Genomic DNA, 24,054 nt, shown 5'->3' on the forward strand with positions numbered 1-24,054 from the left:
TGCTTAAACAATATGTTAAAATTTTATTACTTTTAATTTCGATATTTTTATTAGATTAAAAAACAATATTATTATACTGGCTAATTTTTCAAAAACAAAGAAAGTTTACAGAGGATAAAATAAATTTTTATCGACTTATTTACTTTTACAGCTTTCCTTAAAATATGTATTTATTTAAAATACTTGAAAATCATATTTAATACATTTATTTGGTTTTTTAATTTTTCTATGGTTACCTTACATATAGCAAATAGATAAATTTTGATTCGTTTTTATTTTCTTTTAAATTTGTATGTAATGTTTTGAATATGGGAAAATATTGATAATAAGAATCATTAAAAGGCTAAAAGAAGTACATTATTACTGAAAATAAAAGATAATATTTGGTAATTTAAAAAACATTCAATTTCCTTTCTATATATATTTTCAAAATATGCTATAAATAATTTAATTAAAATAATAAGATTGAATTAAATAAAAGGGAAGAATTAAATGCTTTAGATAGTAAGAGTTTTATATATTTTTTTAAACTATTTGTTAGTTCACGTGCTGGCAAATGTATCCTACATTATGCATCCAAATCCTGTATCTTTGCTTGATTTTAAACAAAAAGCTTCTTCTGTTGCACTTCTTAATTGTGAGTCGGATGATGGCTTGTATGCTTTTGTGGCTTCAACTTATCATGGACAGTGATCCTAAAAAAATACTATTTATCGATAAATTTTATCGATAAAATTGTTATCAGTTTATCGATAATCTATTTAGAAAAAAATTTTTTTTTTCAGTTTATCGATAAAATATTTTTAAAAAATAAAAAATTATCGGTTTACCGATAAATTATCGATATTTTAAATTTTTTTCATGATTTTATCGAACAAGAATTTTATAATACATTTTAATTATTTACTTATCGATTATAAAAATTTTTTTGAGATATTATTCGATAATTATCGATTAATTCGATAAGGATCACTGATCATGGAGTACATATTGTTGATCTTCACAACTACTATATACCTTAAATAGTATCTGTAGCACCCTCTTAATATGCTTAAGGATGTAAAGTAAGCAATAATATCTTATTTATTGCTGATCAAAAGTAAGGCCTGGTTATCTACAATGTTTCTGACAAATAAAATCCTAAGCTAATATCTGTTACAGCATATACTCAGAACTCATTTAAACCTTCATATTAATATGTCTTACTTTCTTCTGATCAAAAATATATATTCTGCCTATCATATGGATTTGTCTTAACCTATGACATTACTGATCTAGCCAATCCATAGATCTTGCCATTCCCCTTAGGTAATATATTCTCTTCTCTTCATATAAATTTATTCTTTAAATGAATAAATAATAATGAATTACAAAATAATCTATGATTAGAGCAAAATTAAATTCTTAATATCAAATCAATAATTTTATTTAATGCTCATAATTTGTACTTGGGCTTATTTTTTTAATTTGAATTAATTATAATCATAAAAAACTTTATTTTTACTTATTTTAATTAGATTTTACTCTTGCTCCTAATAGTTATACCCTCAGATTTGATCCTACAATGAGGTTTATTGCTATTGCAAATCATATATCAGGCGTTACTATTTTAGATATTAGTAATATAAATTAACAATATATTAGATGTATTTAAAATCCAAGTTTTGTTACTTGGGATGTGGCTTTTACCCCAGATAAAAAAGCTTTTTATGCACTTGATGCATACTTTGGCCTATTCTATGCAGATCCATCTATATTATATGATGATTCTTAAAAAGGTAAAGTATCTTTGTCTTTTACTCTTGTTATTCCAGTTACAGATTCTTTAGTGATGACTATGGAAATTTCTTAAGATGGATCTTTATTATTTATTGGTCATAGAAGCACAGGAATCAAAATATATTAATTAAATAGCCAAAATTACAAATAACTTATTTTTATCCAAAATCTATAAGCTTCTTACATGGTTCTATGCATGAATCTTTCTAAAAATCAAAATTAATATATTTATGTGACTAATGGGATACAATTAATTATCTTTAAGCTTGTTTAACCTAATACAAATTAAGATTTCCCCAATTTATTTAATACATTTTAATCATCCTTAACATTTGTGAGTCCTGATTAAAACTAACTTAGTATTTAGTGTACACAAAAGGAAGTTATGGTAACAGCTACTTCAGTAGGAATTTTCATTTTCGACATAACTGATCCCTTTTATCCAAATTTATATGAAAATTATATTAAATAATCATAAACAAAGGGAACTATTTCGCTTATAACAACCACTTTTGATTTTAATACCCTGCTTATTGCAAATTAACAAGGAGGCTTAGTAACATTTGATATTTCTAATAGATCAAATCCATAATATAAAAATCAATACTAATTAATTTAAAATAAACAATCATACACAGAATATACAAGGTAAAAATTAAAATTTTTTCTATTTTAATTTAACTATCTTTTTAATTAATCTTTTTTAAATAAAAAAGCGTTAGGATAAGTAAAGATGGTACAAAAGTTGTAGTTGGTAATAGTTTTTATGGTGTGTTAATCTATATGTTTGATAACCCATAAGACTTGTCATCTCTAGTTCTTACAAATGGTTACGCAAATTAATACGCTTGTGGTTTTGAGAGATGTGATTTTACTTCTGATGCTACTAAATTTGTTTGTGCTTGTAGAGAAATAGGAACTATTTTTTTCTAACTTTTACAGCCAGGTATAGATCCAATAGCTAAATATGCATTCAATGAGATAGCTGTAGAACAGGCTATTATTTCATAAAATGATAAGTTATTATACTTAGCTAATGGGTTTTAAGGAATATTTATTATTGATATCACAAACTTTTTTGAACCAAAAAAATTAAGTCAACTTGTTCTCTAAGGTTGGGTATAATGGGTCACTCCTATTTTTAATGAAAAATATTTAATGGTTTCTTAAGTCGAAAAGGGTTAATTGAGTCTAGTCAATATTGAGGATCCTGCAAACCCTTATGAGTAATAAAGAATAGAGTTTTTAGGTGAAAGTTCTACAGCTTCTTGTTTAAGCCCTTCTAACCCAACAAATTTATATTTTTTAGGTAAAATTTTCTTAATTTTTAAAAAAATAATTTAAAAATATTTAAAATTAGGAAATACTGGACTAAGATATGTTCCAATTTAACCATCGATAACTATGCACACTTAGTTTTAAGTATAACAACTAGATAATAATGGTAATTTACTTTATTATTAGACATTAGAATAAGGAGCTTAATTGCTTGTTGGTTAAAACATTAGAATAATTTATACTTAGCTCTATAATGAATAAAAAATTTAAGTCAATAATGCTTTTTATTATCGTTAATTTGGTAGATAAGCTCTTCCTCCATGGATTACTTTTTTACCTTCTCAATCTCAAATAATAATGGTAGTGGATAAGCTTGGAACTCTTAATGATTTCTCAACAGAAAAGAATGGTGAAAATATATTAATCTTATAGGTATAAGTCCAGCTATAATCCCAAAAGCTAATAAATAATTCGCTAAAAATTGATTAAACTCTTGCTTCTAGATTGCTTATTTTACTCGAATAAAATGGCTTTGTTGATGTTAATGGATATATAACAGAAAAATTTGATCCTTAAGTTCCATTTGATTTAAACTTTTATGATGGTGTGAATTACACTCCAACCACTCACTCTAGTGTGTATCAATAGATTCAACAGCAATTAAAAAAAATTTTAGCATTCTCAAAAGTAGAATATCCAATTAGGTTTTTTATAGTAAGTTCCTTAAAGTTTAATTACTCTTAGAAATTAAGATAATAGAATGCTTCAGACTCTGGCAGTGTCATTTCAACTCCATCTCAATAAGTGAGTATTCTAATGTAGATAACATCAAATGGGAAATTTGTCAAGAAAATATTTGAAGGTGTATTGGCTTCTTTTTCAGACGATTTAACAAGTGTTAAGATAACTGGTTAAACTTCATTTGTCAATGCTATCATGAACAATAGTATTTAAATAGCAAATTAAACACAAGACCTTTCATAAGTTGCAATAACATTCTTAATTTCTGATTCAAATAATTATGACTAAACAATAAAAATCTCTCTCAAAGAAGCTGATTTTATTTAAATACACTAACCTGTTTAATTGAATGCAAATAAAACACTCTAAGGTCAACTTGAGAAGTATTATTCAAATGGATAATTACCAATAGTAGATCGTTTCTAATTTTCTTTCGATTTAGAAACCTTTATCCAACCTGATGGGTTACCAATAACATACTCAGCATATATTTTAAATGGAGACAATCCCCCATAGTAAATCTTAACAGGCTCTTGGATAGATTTTAATAATCTAAGCTTGGTAAATTATTTTAATAAATATTTTGCATTAATTATTTGTGAAAAAAAAGGGTTTTAGTGGGATAAGGACAGCATCGTATTTTTGGACAACTACAACTGTGAGAGTCATTGCTGATGACGGATATTCAAAAGCTCACTGCGATTTTAACATGACCTTTAATTAAATTCCCTTTTTTTATGCTTTTTAGCTAATAGTTTCAGTAGTTGGTCCTATTGTTGGTATTATTAGTATTTGGAAATACCGCTCTGAGATTCATTTGTAATATTTTATTTAATTTTAATAAATTAATATAAAAAATTATACCTTAAAATAGATTTGTTTCAGAGAGAAAACACATGTACTAAAATGAAATTGCTGTGACTGGAGAACTCTTTAAGAAATAGATAATATTATATGGAAAAGTTTAATCAGATGCTTTAACCCTTTGGAAGATGTTAAGAAAGTAAGACAAATCTTTGAATTAATCTTTAAAGGATGAATACAAATTGAACCAAACAATAGATGTATACAATTTAGTCTCTAAACTTGAAAAGGTATATCATGAAAATACTAAAAAATTCCCTTACTTAGATCCAAGAGAATTTGATTTCCATGATAGCAGGTTAGTTAGATCTGTAAAAAGATTGGCTTATTAGGTTGTTTTAGACAATGATTAAACAACATTAGAAGTATTCGAAAAATTAAAGAAATTCTCTACAAAAAATTTTGGGTATCAAGACTGGTATAAAAAATATTTAGTCATATATCCAATAATGGAAATAAAGGGTGAAAAAGTTATTCATAGAGTTATCGAACAATAAGATAAGGTAAACGATTAACTAGAATCAAGAAGTTAGTTATTTAATGAAAATTTGATAAATAACTAGTTAAAAATTAAAGATTGTAATGTAGAAACTTTAAAGAAGATAGATTTAGATTTACAAAATGATGAAAATAAACAAAATATGATTAGTGCAAATATTTAATCATAGATTTATTCTGGAGAGAATACTAAACGATTATCATAAAGAGGAAATTCTGAAAATGATCTTTGTTAAAAACTTGATACAGTTAAAACTTAAGGGAAAGAGTAGATTTACATAAATTTGAATCCTTTCCCAGAAATCTTCATAAATCAGTAAATAATTAATCAGACTCTGTTAGATATTCGTTGCCAATTACAATATGATTTCAACTTACTAGCAGAGATTATTGCTCTTGAAGCATCAGGTGCTTTAACAGGAAATCCAAGTTCTTTTAATCCTTCATATGGTGAAAGCATTCATACAATTCCTTAAGAGCTTGACACTTTACAAGCTTTCTGTAAAAATAAGGTAAAAAACAAATAAATAAATTATGAAAATTTATACAATTTTCTTTTCTTTTTTACATATAGGAAGATGGTTGTGGACAAAAAATTCTAAAATTTTTAAATATGTAATATTCTCCTGTTGGATTTGTTAAGAATAACCCTCTTCCTAAGTGGTTGAACTTTTAAATTATTGACGGAATAATTAATATATGGGGTATCCCCTAGCCAAGCGATGAGCCAGAAATACTTATTAGAATAATCAATGATTTAGGTTTAGCAATATACAGCTTCCACATATTCATTTAAGACAAAGAGGGTAACGATATGAGAAACAAACAAATCTTACGTAAATTCACAATTTAAAATAAACCAAATCAAAATAAATAAACTGGTATCACAAAAATGCATTCTTCTGTAAATATAATGTCATAACAATTTGGGACACCTTAAATAAAAAATACTATGAGTGCAAATAATGAATCTCCTTAAGCCAAAATAGTTTCTTAATAGCTTATAGGAACTAAAAGCTAATTTGCTAATGAATAGACAAAATTAACTGGCTAGAATAGTCTCCCAAATTTCTAAGAGTTTTAGTTATGTTAGCTGCAAAAAATAGATGAAGAAAGACCCTCTGTTTTATAATAATTTCACTCAAATATAGATGCTACTAAATTTGTTAAGCAAAATTCAAATCTAGAAAGTAACCTACCCCAAAAATAAATGGAATTAAAAGAAAAGATAACTGAGATTAATTCTTCTGTAATTATAGAAATAGACTCAAATTTTAAAGAATTTAATGTAATTAAATTATTTTGGTTAAGTTAATAAAAATAATTTATTTTTTTTTTGTTTATGAAAAAGGAGGTTGATAATGACAATTAAAATAAAGATATTAGAAAATCTAGTTATAAATTTAAACCATAATGATTCTTTAATTTATATCAAATAGATTTTATATTGTAATATTTGTAAATTAAATACTTTTTACATTTAAATATTTACCCACCAAATTATGAAATCATTTAAGTAAAAATATTTTTGGATTTAAGTTTTTATAAAATTTTCACCAAAATTTATGATAAATAAAAATGAATTAAAAAAATGGCTTAGAACTAACAATTTCAAATATATTTTTATTTAATTTTAAACTCATTAATACCCAAACCACTAGATTTTAATTAGGCGTTTGGCTATACATTTTAAAGTACCAAATAATTGATTAATTTTTAATTTAATATACCATAAACTTGAACAATATTTTTGAATGTGAATACTTGTTTGATAAATAATATTGATTTGTAATTTATATATTTCTATTAGTTTAGTAAACAATATTATACTGGCTAATTTTTCATAACAAATAAAATTTACAGAGGGCGATATAAATTATTATCTACATATTTACTTAAATAGCTTTCCTAAAAAAATATATATTTATTTAAATAATTTCAAATACACTTGAAATAAATTCATTTTATATGTTAATTTTACTAAGCTTTCCTTACATACATAGGATTCATAAACAGAATATTAATAATTTTTATTTTCTTTTAAATTTATTTGTAAAATTTTTGAATAAGGAAAAAACTATGGTCTTTAAAAAATGTCCACACATTTATTGTTATCAGATTTAATAAAATTATTCATAATATCTTAATAAGTTGGCATGACATTTGTAATTTTACTAAAATTTTGGTCCAGATAGAGGCCAATTTAAACAGTTTCTACTGTATCAAATAATATAACACTTATTACCATGTTATCTTTTTATTTGCTTAATTTTTTAAAGGAAAAATTTAAAAATAAAATTATTAATCTGTTTTTCACTCTCACAATATTAAAATTGAAATAAGATTAAATATTAAACCTTTTGATTTAATTGAATATAAAATCTATATTTTAAGGCAAATATGAAATCATTGTCTGAGTTATAATTAAATATTATTCATGGTTATTTTTTTATTTAGATTTATTAGATTTTATTATTACAATATTTTTTGGTAAATAAATTCCCTAAAGAATATTGAATATTTCATTTTCTAGTATTAAAAAGCAATAGTTCTCATAAACTTATGTAAAACGATAAATCTAATAAAATTTAGTTTTTTAAGATATGCTGGATAACTAGAGTCATAAATGCTGTCTAATAAATATAAAATTGAGTAGTATTCAAATGAAATTTACTCAATTTAATTTACTTGTATTTGAGTTAAAATTTACTTTTTATAATTGCTAATAATACCAAACAATAATAAAAATAAATAAATATTTAAATACAAAATAAAAATTATTTTTTTTAAAAAAAATTATTTTATAATAGGAATACATTTTTTAAGTTTAAATTTGTGTATTTAATAAGTTCATTTTTGTATAGAAGGCAAGAAAATAAATAAACAAGATTCCTAAAACTTGATTTTTATTATTTTCCCTTAAATTATATATAAATATTGAACTTTTAAGAAAATAAATTGCTTTTGAATTAAAACTTTGGGTATATTGATTAATAAATCACCTCATATCAATTATACAAAACAATTAAATACAAGGAATTCTAATTTTAATATTATTTAATTTTTAAGCTGGTCTTTTTTTAAGAAACGTTAATTTAAATTATAGAGTTTTTTACCTTAAAATATTTACATTTTATATGTATTTTCAATATTTTCAGGTAAATTTTTAAGTTATTTTTGTTTAAAAGAATTTTAAATATAAAACTAATTTATAATAACCATTTTTGTTTAAATTTGTGTATTTGATTTTTAAATATACAAAAAGTAATAAAAAGAGAGATTAATTAGTAGATTCTTTTATCTTAACAAAGATAGTAAAAAACCTTTAAAATGTATAAAATATACTTATTATTCATAAGTTTAGTTAAATATCCTTTAGCAATGATATCATTCTCCAAGTTATGTAAAAATAATTTTTTAATAAAAATCAATAAATCTAAAAAATATACTCATAAATATACTATTTTACAAAATTTTTTATATTTAATTTCCTCTACCATATATATTTATTTACACATAAATTAATAAATTGATCTTTCTAATTCAATAATATTAATGTAATGTATAACAAACAAGTTATCTATCAGATTAATATTTACATAATTAATTAAAATCATCTTTTTAATTCAAGGATTTCAAAAAGCATACAAAATATTAAATATCTTTTAAGTTTAGTGTAATCAATTTTAGAAAATTCAGATTTTATTATTTAGGATAAATTAAAACTCTTTCAATCTTCTCTTATCAATTTAAATATCAAAGTGTGTTTATATTTAACAAAGAGTTAACTTTTCTTATATTTGTTTTTTTTTTAAGTAATAGCATTATTTTTAAAGAGTTTAAAAAGAAAAATATTTATTAAATAACTTATATGAAAATTTAGTATTGCAAAAAAATAAACTTAAAAAAAACAATTATTTGCTTTAATGTTCGTTGTTAAAATTAATAAATTATTGTATAATTTTTTTTAAAATTGATTTATTTTAATGATGTTATTTGATTTTTTTTAAAATTTATGTAAATTATAAAAAATAACAATAAATCTAGATATTGATTTGTAAGCTAAAATAAAATCATCTATTTTTATGACCTTTTTATTTATTTAATTTTCTTTACGAATGTTACTTTTAATATAAAGGCAAAAGTCAATTTTTTTAAAAAAAATTCAACGTAAATTGCTTTATTTGTATTCATATAAATTTTTTTTAAAATTAATTAACTTTTTTTTCAAAAAAATTTTTTTTTCAATTTTAGACATGATTTTTGTTGTTTAATTTCATTAGAAAACACATTATGATTTTAATTAAAATATTAATTAATATTAGGAGATAAATGAAAGAATATTTAAGAATGATTAATTACAAATATTTAAAATAATTGAAATAATATTATTTATTTGATTTATTTTTGGTGTATGTTACACTCTCTCTAAAGTATCAAACATGATTATTAATTTTACTTATCATAGACTTACTTAAAAAATATGTTAAAATTGTAATACTTTTAATTTCTACATTTTTATTAGATTAAAAAACAATATTATACTGTCTAATTTTTCAAAAACAAAGAGATTTTATATAAGGATAAAATAAATTCTTATCGACTTATTTCCTTTGGCAGCTTCCCTTAAAATATTTATTTATTTAAAATACTTGAAACACATTTTTAATACATATATTTGGTCTTTAAATATTTGTTAGGTTACTGTATATACAGCTTATAGACAGACTATGATTTATTCTATTTTCTTTTAAATTTGTTACAAATCTTTTGAATATTAAAAAAATTGTGATAATAATAATCATTAAAAGGCTAAAATATGTATATTATTACTGAAAATAAAAGATACTTCAATTTATTTTCTATATATACAAATTTTTAAAAATATAATTACAATAATTAATTAAAATAATAAAATTGAATTAATATATAAGTAAAAGAGAGGAAATAAATGTATTAGATAGTAAGGATTATATTTATTTTTTTAAACTTTTTCATAGCTCACGTGCTTGCAAATGTTTCCAACATTATGCATCCAAATCCTGTATCTTTGCTTGATTTTAAACAAAAAGCTTCTTCTGTTGCACTTGTTAATTGCGTATCGGATGATGGTCTCTATGCATTTGTAACTTCAACTTATCATGGAGTACATATTGTTGATCTTCAGAATTACTACATACCTTAAATAGTATCTGTAGCACCCTCTTAATATGCTTAAGCATGTAAAGTAAGCAATAATATCTTATTTATTGCTGATTAGAAGTAAGGCCTGGTTATCTACAATGTTTCTGACAAATAAAATCCTAAGCTAATATCTATTACAGCATTTACTCAGAACTCATTTAAACCCTCTTATTAGTATGTCTTACTTTCTTTTGATTAAAAATATATATTCTGCCTATCATATGGATTTGTCTTAACCTATGACATTACTGATCTAGCCAGTCCACAAATCTTGTCATTCCCCTTAGGTAATATATTCTCTTCATATAAATTTATTCATTAAATGAATAAATAACAATCTATTTCAATATAATCAATGATTAAAGCTAAATTAAATTCTTAAAATCAAATCAATAATTTTATTTCCTTCTTCTAATTAGTACTTGGTTTTATTTTTAATTTTAATTAATACAATGATAATAAAGTTTATTTTTAATAATTTTAATTAGATTTTGCACTTGCTCCTAATAGCTATACCCTCAGATACGATCCTTCAAAGAGGTTTATTGCTGTTGCAAATCATATTTCAGGTCTTACTATTTTAGATATTAGTAATATAAATTAACAATATATTAGATGTATTTAAAATCCAAGTTTTGTTATATGGGATGTTGCCTTTACCCCTGATTAAAAGGCTTTTTATGCACTTGATGCATACTTTGGCCTATATTATGCAGATCCATCTATATTATATGATGATTCTTAAAAAGGTAAAGTATCTTTATCTTTTACTCTTGTTATACCAGCTCCAGATTCTCTAGTTATGACTATGGAAATTTCTTAAGATGGATCTTTATTATTTATTGGTCATAGAAGCACAGGAATCAAAATATATTAATTAAATAGTCAAAATTATAAGTAGCTTACTTTTATCCAAAATCTAAAAGCTTCTTACATGGTTCTATGCATGAATCTTTCTAAAAATCAAAATTAATATATTTATGTGACTGATGGAATACAATTAATTATCTTTAAGCTTGTTTAGCCTAATACAAATTAAGATTTCCCAAATTTATTTAATACATTTTAATCCTCCTTAACATTTGTGAGTCCTGATTAAAATTAATTTAGTATTTAGTGTACACAAAAAGAAGTTATGGTAACAGCTGCTTCAGTAGGAATTTTCATTTTCGACATAACTGACGCCTTTTATCCAAAATAATATGCCAATTATATAAAATATTAATAAACGAAGGGCACCATTTCGCTTATAACTACCACCTTTGATTTTAATACTCTGCTTATTGCAAATTAACAAGGAGGCTTAGTAACATTTGATATTTCTGATAGATCAAATCCATAATATAAAAATCAATACTAACTAATTTAAAACAAATAATCATATACAGAATATACAAGGTAATATTTGAAACATTATTTTTTTTAATTTTAACTTAACTATCATTTAAATTAATTTTTTATCAATTAAAAAGCGTTAGGATAAGTAAAGATGGTACAAAAGTTGTAGTTGGTAATAGTTTTTATGGTGTGCTAGTCTATATGTTTGATAACCCATAAGACTTGTCATCTCTAATTCTTACAAATGGTTACGCAAATTAATACGCTTGTGGTTTTGAGAGATGTGATTTTACTTCTGATGCTACTAAATTTGTTTGTGCTTGTAGAGAAATAGGAACTATTTTTTTCTAACTTTTACAGCCAGGAATAGATCCAATTGTTAAATATGCATTCAATGAGATAGGTGTAGAGCAAGCTATAATTTCATAAAATGATAAATTACTATACTTAGCTAATGGATTTTAAGGAATATTTATTTTTGATATCACAAATTTTTTTGAACCAAAAAAATTAAGTCAACTTGTTCTCTAAGGTTGGGCATAATGGGTCACTCCTATTTTTAATGAGAAATACTTAGTAGTTTCTTAAGTCGAAAAGGGTTAACTGAGTCTTGTCAATATTGAGGATCCTTCAAATCCTTATGAGTAATAAAGAATAGAATTTTTAGACGAATACTCTTCTGCTTCTTGTTTAAGCCCTTCTAACCCAACAAATTTATATTTTTTAGGTAAAATTTTCTTAATTTTTTAAATAATAATTTGAAAATATTTAAAATTAGGAAATACTGGACTAAGGTATGTTCCAATTTAACCATCTATAACTATCCACACTTAATTTTAAGTATAATAACTAGATAATAATGGTAATTTACTTTATTATTAGACTTTAGATTAAGGAGCATAATTGCTTGTTGGGCAAAACATTAGAATAATTTATACTTAGCTCTTTAATGAATAAAAAATTTAAATCAGCAATGCCTTTTATTACCGCTAATTTAGTAAATAAAATCTTCCTCCATGGATTACTTTTTTACCATCTCAATCTCAAATAACAATGGTAGTGGATAAACTTGGAACTCTTAATGATTTCTCAACAGAAAAGAATGGTGAAAATATATTAATCTTACAGGTATAAGTCCAGCTGTAATCCCAAAAGCTAATAAATAATTCACTTAAAATTGATTAGACTCTTGCTTCTGTATTGCTCAATTTACTTCAATAAAATGGTTTCATTGATTTTAATGGATATATTACATAAAAATTTGATCCTTAAGTTCCATTTGATTTAAACTTTTATGATGGCGTGAATTACACTCCAAACACCCACTCAGGTGTATATTAATAGATTCAATAGCAGTTAAAAAAAATATTAGCTTTCTCAAAAGTAGAATATCCTATTAGGTTTTTTATAGTAAGTTCCTTAAAGTTTAATTACTCTTAGAAATTAAGATAATAGAATGCTTCAGACTCTGGCAATATCATTTCAACTCCATCTCAACAAGTGAGTATTCTAATTTAGATAACATCAAATGGGAAATTTGTCAAGAAAATATTTGAAGGTGTATTGGCTTCTTTTTCAGACGATTTAACAAGCGTTAAGATAACTGGTTAAACTTCATTTGTCAATGCTATCATGAACAATAGTATTTAAATAGCAAATTAAACACAAGACCTTTCATAAGTTGCAATAACATTCTTAATTTCTGATTCAAATAATTATGACTAAACAATAAAAATCTCTCTCAAAGAAGCTGATTTTATTTAAATACACAAACCTGTTTAATTGAATGCAAATAAAACACTCTAAGGTCAACTTGAGAAGTATTATTCAAATGGATAATTACCAATAGTAGATCGTTTCTAATTTTCTTTCGATTTAGAAACCTTTATCCAACCTGATGGGTTGCCAATAACATACTTATCATATATTTTAAACGGAGACAATCCCCCATAGTAAATCTTAACAGGCTCTTGGATAGATTTTAATAATCTAAGCTTGGTAAATTATTTTAATAAATATTTTTCATTAATTATTTGTGAAAAAAAAGGGTTTTAGTGGGATAAGGACAGCATCGTATTTTTGGACCACTACAACTGTGAGAGTCATTGCTGATGACGGATATTCAAAAGCTCACTGTGATTTTAACATGACCTTTAATTAAATTCCCTTTTTTTATGCTTTTTAGCTAATAGTTTCAGTTGTTGGTCCTATTGTTGGTATTATTGGTATTTGGAAATACCGCTCTGAGATTCATTTGTAATTTTTATTTAATTTTAGTAAATTAATTTAAAAAATTTTGCCTTAAAATAGATTTATTTCAGAGAGAAAACACATGTACTAAAATGAGATAGCTGTGACTGGGAAACTCTTTAAAAAATAGATAATATTATATGGAAAAGTTTAATCAGACGCTTCAGCCCTTTGGAAAATATTAAGAAAGTAAGACAAATCTTTGGAATAATCTTTGATAGACGAATACAAATTGAATCAAACAATAGATGTATACAATTTAGTCTCTAAACTTGAAAAGGCATATCATGAAAATACTAAAAAATTCCCTTACTTAGATCCTAGAGAATTTGATTTCCATGATAGCAGGTTAGTGAGATCTGTAAAAAGATTGGCTTATTAGGTTGTTTTAGACAATGATCCAACAACACTAGAAGTATTAGAAAAATTAAAGAAATGTTCTATAAAAAATTTTGGATATCAAGATTGGTATAAAAAATATTTAGTCATAAATCCAATAATGGAAATAAAGGATGACTAAGTTATTCATAGAGTTATTGAGTAATAAGACAAGGTAAACCATAAATTAGAATCAAAAAGTTAATAATTTAATGAAAACTTGAAAAATAATTAGTTAAAAAATAATGATTACAATGTAGAAACTTTAAAGAAGATAGATTTAGATTTACAAAATGGTGAAAATAAATAAAATCAAATTAATGCAAATATTTAATCATAGATTTATTCTGGAGAGAATACTAAACGATTATCAGAAAGAGGAAATTCTGAAAATGATCTTTGTTAAAAACCTGATACAATTAAAACTTAAGGAAAAGAACAGCTTTACATAAATTTGAATCCTTTCCCAGAAATCTTCATAAATCAGTAAATAATTAATCAGACTCTGTTAGATATATGTTGCAAATTATAATACGATTTCAACTTACTAGCTGAGGTTATTGCTCTTGAAGCTTCAGGCGCTTTAACAGGAAATCCAAGTTCTTTTAATCCTTCATATGGTGAAAGCATTCATACAATTCCTTAAGAGCTTGATACTTTACAAGCTTTCTGTAAAAATAAGGTAAAAAATGAATAAATAAATTATAAAAATTTAAACAGATTTCTTTTCTTAAATATAGGAAGATGGTTGCGTACAAAAAATTCTGAAATTTTTAAATATGTAATATTCTCCTGTTGGATTTGTTAAAAATAACCCTCTTCCTAAGTGGTTGAACTTTTAAATTATTGACGGAATAATTCATATATGGGGTATTCCCTAGCCAAGTGATGAGCCAGAAATACTTATTAGAATAATCAATAATTTAGGTTTAGCAATATACAGCTTCCACATATTCATTTAAGACAAAGAGGGTAATGATATGAGAAACAAATAAATCTTACGTAAATTCACAATTTAATATAAACCAAATCAAATAAAATAAATTGGTCTCACAAGAATGTATTCTTCTGTAAACATCATGTCACAACAATTTGGAACGCCTAAAATAAGAAATACTATTAGTGCAAATAATGAATCTCCTTAAGCCAAAATATTCTCTTAATAGCTAATAGGAACTAGAAGTTAATTTGCTAAGGAATAAATAAAATTAACGGGATTGAATAGTCTCCAAAATTTCTAAGAGTTTTAGTTATTTTAGCTGCAAAAAATAGATGAAGAAAAGCCCTCTGTTTTATAATAATTTCACTCAAATGTAGATCCTTCCAAAATTGTTAAGCAAAATTCATAACTAGAAAGTAACATACCTGAGAAGTAGATGAACTTAATAGAAAAGATATCTGAGCTTAATTCCTCTGTAATTATAGAAATAGATTCAAATTTTAAAGAATTTAATGTAATTAAATTGTTTTGATGAAGTTAATTATATTAATTAAAATTTTTTTATTAATTAAATAGGAAGATGATAATAACAATTAAAATAAAAATATTAGGAAATCTTGTTATAAATTAAAACCAAAATGATTCCTTAATATATAATAAATATATATTACAGTGTAATATTTCTAAATTCAGTACTTTTTAACTTAAAATATTTACCCTGGTTAAATTATGAAAACAGTGTTTAATATTTTTTTATGAATAAAAATAATCTATTTGGGAATGTTGAGTTTTTATATTTTATAACCTTGTTATTTTAGCAAATATTTGTGATCTTTAAAAAATTTATGAAGAAAGGAATTAATTATATTAATATTTATATAATAAAAAGAACTTTTTTTATCTATTCTAATAAAATTTTTGTTGCTTTAAACTAATTAAATGATTAATTATTTATAATTTGATTTACTTAATATTTATAGATGGATAATTAATATAATATAAATATAGATTGTTAAAAAGATATAAATCTAACACATTCTGATTGTTTATTAAAATTTAATTTTCCGCCAAATACATTAAATTATTATAATATCTTGTTTTTAATATATAAATATATATTTTTTATGTTTTCAGTATTATTTATTAAAATATCTTAAAAAAATTAATTTCTACAAGCTTTAAATGTCGCCAAACAAAAAAACAATAAAGTAAGATGTCTTATTCCAAGAATAAACTGAAAAGAAAAAAGATTCTAGATCAAGTTCTTCAAAAAAGAAGAAGAATGTTGAAGAATTGCTTTGTAGAAACCTTAATATTAAAGATCCTAAGTAAAAATAATAGAAATCATCAAAAAAGAAAAGCAATGAACATTAGTAAAGCTAAGAAAATTAAGAGTCTTAAGAAACTAATAAATAAGAAACAAATATATTCAAAGATGTTTTTGAAGATGAATAATGGTAAGAAAATAACCAAAACTCCTTAGATTTTGAAAATGAGAATATTCTTGATTTGATAAAGAACTATACATTCGCAAAATAGAATATCAAATCATAAAATTTATAATAATCTAATTAGAAAAATGGTGACAAAAATGATAAAAAGGCCAGCTTAAATAAATAATAGATAAGTGATTCATAAAAAAAATAGTTGAATGAAATGGAAATGGAGATAGAAAATGAAGGTTTAAGTGTTTCTACAAAAACTTCTGGTTAAAAATAAAAAAATATATATTCAGATGAAATAGATAGTGAAGAAGAGATAGATTTAAATGATAGTCTTAATAAAAGGAAAAAGTTAAAAAAAGTTACAAAGGATTAAATTTTCGAAAAGTGTAATAAATAATAATAAGCAATTTTATAGAATGTAGAATTAAAGGCATTAAAATATCCACTAGAAAAAGAATAAGGAGAAGAAAGCGATAGTTTTGATGAAAATATTTAAAAAATAGATAATAAAGAATAAGGTGCACAAAATGAAGAAATAGTTGATGAAACAGATGTAGGGGAGCTCCCAGAATTCTTACAAAAAGAAAATATCAAAGATAAGAAAGGCAATAAAATTGGAAGTGAAAATTATGATCCAACAACTCTCTTTATTGAAGAATCTTAACTTAAGATATTCAAACCTTACATGAGAGAATATTGGAGAATTAAGAGTGATCATTACGATAAAATAGTATTAATTAAGTTAGGAAGATTCTATGAAGCATATTATGAAGATTCCTTCGTATGTAATTAAATATTGTAACCAAAATATTCTAGGAAAAATAAATGTGGGTTTCCAGAAGAAATTCTTTATCCTTATTTAAGTAAATTGACAGAATGCAATTTAAAAGTTGTTATTGTTGACCAGTTAGAAACTGAAAAGCAATAAAAAGAAAGAATCAAGCAAATGAAAAGCTAAAATATCAAGCTCACTGAGAGAGATAAACTTATGAATAGGGATGTTGTAGCAATTTATACAAAAGGTACAGCTGCTCTTCAATTAGTAAGAGGCAGAAAATTACAGCTCAGTACTAGCACTTATATTTTGAGTATTGTAACAGAAAAATAATCTTTTAGTAAAAAAATTACCTTTGGATTAACTTTATTTGACTCAATAACTGGAAAAATTTTGCTTGCATGTTTTGAAGATGATAATATTTATTCAACTTTTCAAAAAATCATCTATGTTTATAGGCCTTCAGAAATCATTTATAGAAAACAAACTACAGACATTGAAAGCTTGAGATTACTGTCCTAATTACCAACTAAACCATTAACTACTTAATTGAATGAAGAAACAATTTGGAAACCTACATATGCTTTCAATCATATAGCTGATATTTTTGGGAGTGATGACATTTAAAATATGTGGCCAAAGTGTTTATATTTTTATTCAAGAAGTGAAGAGAACCCGTCATATTAGCTAACATATTCAGCACTAAGTGCACTAATGTATTATATGAAAAGCAATCTACTTTTTGATGAAACAATACCAATTGCAAATTTTATCAGAATTGATCATGAAAACAATAGAGAGATTTCAGATTATGAATTAAAAGAATCAAATTGTGACTATAAAATAGAAGAGGGCGAATAAATCAATAGTTTACATATGGAATAAGAAGATGTTTAAAAATAAGAAGATAACAACTATGAAGATAAAAGGTTAATTATGGATAGCTAAACTCTAAGCAATCTAGATATTTTAGAAGTATCATATGGAAACAAAGAATCTAATTTTTTATTGAAGCAGTACTCTTTACTTTAGCTTTTAGATAGAACATGTACAAAGCCAGGAGAAAGATTAATTAAGCTATGGGTGGCTTCACCTTTAATAGATAAGCAATAGATTGAATAAAGACTTGATGCAATAGAAGATTTATAAAATCACAATTTACTTAGAGATCAATTCAGAGATAAACTTTCAAATTTAAGTGATCTTGAGAATATACTTTCGAGACTCTACTCGTATAGAGTCAAAAATAAGAGCAGGTAAAACATACTAATAATTTATTTACTATTTCAATCAATCATTTATAAATTTAAAATTATTTTATCATTTTTAAGTAAATATTTTATTAATAAATAAATAGAGGCGTTTATTTCGAAGATGTGTCTTAGCAAAGATTAAGAGAACTAAAGAATTTTTTTGAAGATATAAAATAAATATTAATAACTATTAAAGATACCTTCTTTTTAGAAAGCAATACTTTCAAAAGTAAAAGACTGAAAATGCTTGTGGGGGGAAATAAAAAAGATGAAAATTATAATCCAAATGATAATTTACATGATATTTGCTTAAGAAAGATACTTTCTATTGAAAAAAAGATATTATGGATTGGTTCTAAAAAACATATTCCTACTCCTGTACCAGGAATCTGTGAAGCATATGATAACAAATTGAAAGAGATTGAAGATCATGAAAATGAATTTTCAAATTATATCAAAAAAATTAGAAAACAATTTGGGGATGATAGGATTCAATTTTGCCATAGTAAGGCCCCTTATTAACTTGAGATTCCTATTGAATTAGTTAAGGGAGATAAAAAACCTGCTGATTTTGAACTGACATCAATTACTAAAAAAACATAGCGCTTTCATACCCCATAGTTAAAATAGCTAATAAACAAACAACTATTGCTACAAGATTAACTTAAATAGTTTCTTGGAGACTTCACATGTGTTATATTTGATGAATTCTTTAAATACAGGTAATTCTTTAATTCAATTTAAACTTTTATACTTTAAAAAATATTTATTTTAAATTAAATATTAAATTTTTGTAACATATGTTGAATTTTAATTGAAATTTTCAAAAGATAAACAAATTAAATCTTTAAAAAAGTTATGTTGATAACTTTATTTAATTTTTAAAAAATTAGAAATAATTGGAATCAAATAGTTAATGTCATAGCTGAAATAGATTGTCTCATATCTCTTTCTCAAGTTTCCTTCCATGAAACTATGGTATAGAAACTGGGATTTATGACAAGACCTGTAATTGTTGATCAAAAATAAGATGAGAGTAATTACCTTAAAATTATCTAAGGAAAGCATCCTTGTGTGGCTCTGAAAAAATAATTTTAGGCCAATAGTATTATAATAAATACTTAACATAATAAAATTAACTATCCTAGAGTACAAATAATAACTGGCCCTAACATGGGAGGTAAATCAACAATACTGAGAAGTGCAAGCTTGATTGTTATTATGGCTTAAGTAGGATGTTATGTACCTTGCCAGTACTTAGAATTTTCTCCTTTTGATAGAATATTTACAAGAATAGGTATGAGAGACCTACTTTCTTAAGGTAAAAGTACTTTCTATATTGAATTAGAAGAAACATTATAGATAGTAAAGAATTCGAATCAAAACAGTCTGGTACTTATTGATGAACTTGGTAGAGGAACATCTACTTATGATGGTGTTGCTTTAGCTAGTGGAGTTTTACAGTATATTATTGAAAAAAATAAGTCTTGCTGTCTCTTCTCTACACATTCTAATTTTCTTGTTGAGCAATATTAAAATAGCCCTATGGTAAAGCTATTCAAAATGGGATATGAATTAGTGCCAAATGAAAAAAACTAAATCAAATTTACATACAAACTATGCGATGGATAAGTTGAGCAGTCTTTTTCAAGAAATGTTCTTGATATTGTTGGGTTTGAAAAATCTTTAATTTTTGAATCTCATTTTAGATCTTGCCTTATAAATTTATCATTAATGAATGCTTAAAATCATTGAATTCACAAATAAGCTCAAGATAGATCAACTCTTTTTAAAAAATGAAAATCATTTAAATAGAGTAAATAAGTTTTGCAAATTATAAAACTATAATACTACGATAAAAAATATAATAACTACATATTAATATACAATAAAATTTAACTTTTATTATATCTAAAATATAAATTATATAATATTCCTCTACAAAAAACCTTACTTTTCCAAAAATTATATAAAAAAATTAATATATTATTCTTTATATTCTAATTTATAAAATAAGAAAAATGACTATTTTCCCATTCTCTTTTTTCTCCTTCTAATGCTTATTCCATAGACTACTTAAACAATCATATATTTATAATATAATATCTGCATATTATTTTTGTGTTTATGCTTTCATTTTATAGAAAATTATAAATTCTTAAACACAAGTAGTAAAACAATAGATTTATAGAATTCTTCTATATTTAATGATTATCTACCAAAAACAGCTTTAATTAATCTAGAATTTTAAGATTTTTTTTCTAAAATTCTAAATTAAAGTGGAATAATTTTCAAAGTTTTAATTAAAGCCTTTTGAATATAAACGTGTTCAAAACAAATTAATAAAGATAGATATACTTTATATAAATTAAAAAAAATAATTGATTATAGATAAATAGAAAATTAGAATTTAAAGTATTCTTTTTTAATATGGTAATTCGAAATGACTATTTTATATTACTTAAAATAATTAAATCAAATAAAAAATATAATATTCTAAAAAAATTATTATATTCCTAAAATTTTAATATAAATTATAAATTTAAATTAGAATTCTTACTTCTTAAATGGTGCTAAACGATCTAGGTAAAAAAATTAATGATGCCTTATCAAATTTAAACAAGGATTATCACTTTGATAAATAATTGCTAAATAAGGTACTAAAGGATATATAATTAGCTTTATTACAATCTGATATCAACGTAAAGTATGTTAAATAACTATCTGATAATATCCTTTAGAAATGTAATAATATAGAAGAAGCAGTAAATAAAAAAAAACTAATTTAATAATTGGTTGTATAGGAATTGACTAAGATGCTTGATCCTAAGAAGTAGCCATTTTCTCTTAAAAGTGGTAAACCTAATGTAGTTATGTTTGTAGGTTTATAAGGAGCTGGTAAAACGACAACGTGCGCAAAATACGCTAACTACTGGAAGAAGAAAGGTATTGAAATTTTAAATAAAGTTTATGATTTTATTAAAGAATTATTTTAAAATAAAAGAAAAAATAATAAAAAATGTAAAAAAATTAACACAAGAATAAAAATAAAGTTTAACAAATTTATTTATTAAATAGGATGGAGAACTTGTTTAATTTGTGCAGATACTTTTAGAGCAGGTGCATTTGATTAGCTTTAACAAATCGCAACAAAAATTAGAATCCCATTTTATGGAAACAGGACTGAGACAGATCCTGTGGCTATTGCTATTGAAGGAGTTAAGACTTTCTAAAAGCAAAATTTCGAAGTTATTATAATAGATACTTCAGGTCGTCATATGCAAGAAAGTGAGCTTTTTGATGAAATGAAGTAAATTTATTCAGCGGTTTGCCCAAACGAATGCATATTTGTTATGGATGGCTCAAATGGCCAGGCTTGTTTAAATCAAGCATAGGCATTCAAAAAAGCAGTAGATGTAGGTAGTGTTATCATTACTAAACTTGATGGGCATTCTAAAGGTGGTGGTGCATTAAGTGCTGTTGCAGCTACTGAAAGTCCTATCATTTTTCTAGGGACTGGAGAGCACTTTGATGATTTAGAGACTTTTAAAGCAGAGAGCTTTGTAAAAAGATTGCTTGGCTTAGGAGATTTTAAAGGTATGATTGAAACTGTGTCTGAGGTTATTGATCTTGAAAGCTAGTAGCAAAACATAAAGCAAATTGCAAAAGGTTAATTTACTTTAAGAGCTTTATAGTAAAATTACAAGAGTATATTGAAGATGGGTTCATTAAATTAGTTTATGAGCATGATTCCTGGAATGTAAAATATTATTTAAGGCTAAATCAGCGAAAAAGAACAAATTAACAAGATCAAGAAATCTCTAACTATTATGGACAGCATGAGTAATGATGAGTTAGACGGTATAACTCAAATTACCTAAAAATAGCTTTTTCGCATATCCAAAGGATCAGGATAGCCAATAGAAAATGTTAAATTACTTATTGATGAGCAGAAAACATTTGCAAAGACTTTAAAAAAAATTATGCCATCCATGAAAGATTCCGACTCAAAAACAAAAAGAAATGCGAAGAAAGTTGATGGAATCAATGATTTATTGCAAAATTTGTTCAAAAAATAATGAAATAAATTACCTTATAATTTACCAAGCCAAAACCTTGCTAAATTTAAAATTGCGAAAATTTTTATTAATAAATCAAAGACCAAATAACTGCAATAAATTAAAAATTACTTAAAAATAATATGAATATTTTATTTATTCTTTAAAATTATTTGCAATAAAAATGATAAAATGTTTTTTTATGTTTTATTACTCTATAGTTTTTTTTTATTTCAAGAAATATTATATTTTACATTTAAAAAAAAAACTAAAAACTCCAAATTGGCATGAAAATTTGATAAAAATCATACTAGAAAAAAATAAAAAACTTATTGTGTCTAAAATGTAACAAATTCTAGAGTTTTTATTTGTAGTAAAATGGTGTCGATTGTAACAAATTTAAAATGAAATACTAAACTTCTAAAACTTTATTTAGCAAATAAAATAGAATTTAATTTATTTTAAGAAAAGATTGAATACATTATATGTTTTTCATTTGTTTATAAATTATTTCATATTTTTAGTATTTTATAAATTTCTTATTACTAACAGCTAGTAATTAATCATTTACAAAAATTATTTATCAAAAAATACAATTAAAAAAAATTTTTTTGGTTTTATTTGCTATTTATAAATTAATTTATTTAATAAACTTGGTTTTCAAGTATAAAAAATTTTTAACTTTTTGATTTAGTACTTAGGCATAAAAATTTAAAGTTAAGAAAAACGGGGATGATAAACAAATTAATTCTTCTTCTTATTGTATTTTTGTTAAAATAATAGACTAACTGTGAGATATAATCTATTATTCATCCTAATCCAATCTCTTTTTTAGATTTTAAAGAGTTAATAATAATATTTAAAAATATAAAGAGAAAGAATTTTATCTTGATTTCTAGTAAACATATGAACCGAATTTTTTAGCAACTTAAAAAATACACTCAAACTCAAATGACTCTCCATTAAGCTATGAATGTTTGCTTTCTATGATAAAACATAAAACTTAATGCTAAATCGCTAATGTTTCTCATAACTTTAATTTAGAAAAGGAAAAAATATTTTCTTAAGTATAATAAGGATAATAGTAATGATTTTTATTGTCTCGCTTATTTAAAACAATTTTTGCAATATAAAACTGAATATTAAATAAAAAAATATTAGCTTTATAAAATTATAATAAGTTTAAACGGAATAATCTTAATTCATTGGTGCTAGGAGGATATAAAAATTATCTTGTATATGAGAAAAAAGTAAATTTTATTTATTAAGTAAA

General features: G+C 23.7%; 4 protein-coding genes across 4 annotated transcripts; all 4 read left to right on the top strand. All coding sequences in view use genetic code 6, as the record gives it.

The window, feature by feature from the left end:
* Positions 1-357: 357 nt before the first annotated feature.
* Positions 358-6,577, top strand: TTHERM_00142210 (transmembrane protein, putative; the record flags this gene model as incomplete). The annotated part of the gene is made up of 10 exons (XM_001011059.2): positions 358-386; positions 465-689; positions 968-1,308; positions 1,518-2,427; positions 2,496-3,088; positions 3,140-4,359; positions 4,409-4,617; positions 4,673-5,672; positions 5,735-6,448; positions 6,512-6,577. Exons 2-10 carry the CDS (start codon positions 493-495, stop codon positions 6,575-6,577), a joined length of 5,250 nt encoding a protein of 1,749 aa, XP_001011059.2. The 5' UTR covers positions 358-386; positions 465-492.
* A 3,534-nt stretch (positions 6,578-10,111) lies between these two features.
* TTHERM_00142220 (transmembrane protein, putative) lies at positions 10,112-15,892 on the top strand (the record flags this gene model as incomplete). Its single annotated transcript, XM_001011060.2, has 9 exons — positions 10,112-10,631; positions 10,833-11,742; positions 11,817-12,409; positions 12,461-13,680; positions 13,730-13,938; positions 13,993-14,485; positions 14,546-14,992; positions 15,051-15,764; positions 15,827-15,892. The coding sequence occupies 9 exons, from the start codon at positions 10,112-10,114 to the stop codon at positions 15,890-15,892; spliced, it is 5,172 nt and encodes a 1,723-aa protein (XP_001011060.2).
* A 540-nt stretch (positions 15,893-16,432) lies between these two features.
* On the top strand, positions 16,433-20,478 carry TTHERM_00142230 (MutS domain III protein; the record flags this gene model as incomplete). The annotated part of the gene is made up of 3 exons (XM_001011061.1): positions 16,433-18,726; positions 18,828-19,445; positions 19,617-20,478. The coding sequence occupies 3 exons, from the start codon at positions 16,433-16,435 to the stop codon at positions 20,476-20,478; spliced, it is 3,774 nt and encodes a 1,257-aa protein (XP_001011061.1).
* Positions 20,479-21,290: 812 nt separating this feature from the next.
* Positions 21,291-22,805, top strand: TTHERM_00142240 (signal recognition particle 54 kDa protein SRP54, putative; the record flags this gene model as incomplete). Its single annotated transcript, XM_001011062.1, has 2 exons — positions 21,291-21,669; positions 21,802-22,805. The coding sequence occupies 2 exons, from the start codon at positions 21,291-21,293 to the stop codon at positions 22,803-22,805; spliced, it is 1,383 nt and encodes a 460-aa protein (XP_001011062.1).
* Positions 22,806-24,054: the final 1,249 nt, after the last annotated feature.

Source organism: Tetrahymena thermophila (assembly GCF_000189635.1).
Source record: "Tetrahymena thermophila SB210 genomic scaffold scf_8254747, whole genome shotgun sequence".
Lineage (NCBI taxonomy): Eukaryota > Ciliophora > Oligohymenophorea > Hymenostomatida > Tetrahymenidae > Tetrahymena > Tetrahymena thermophila.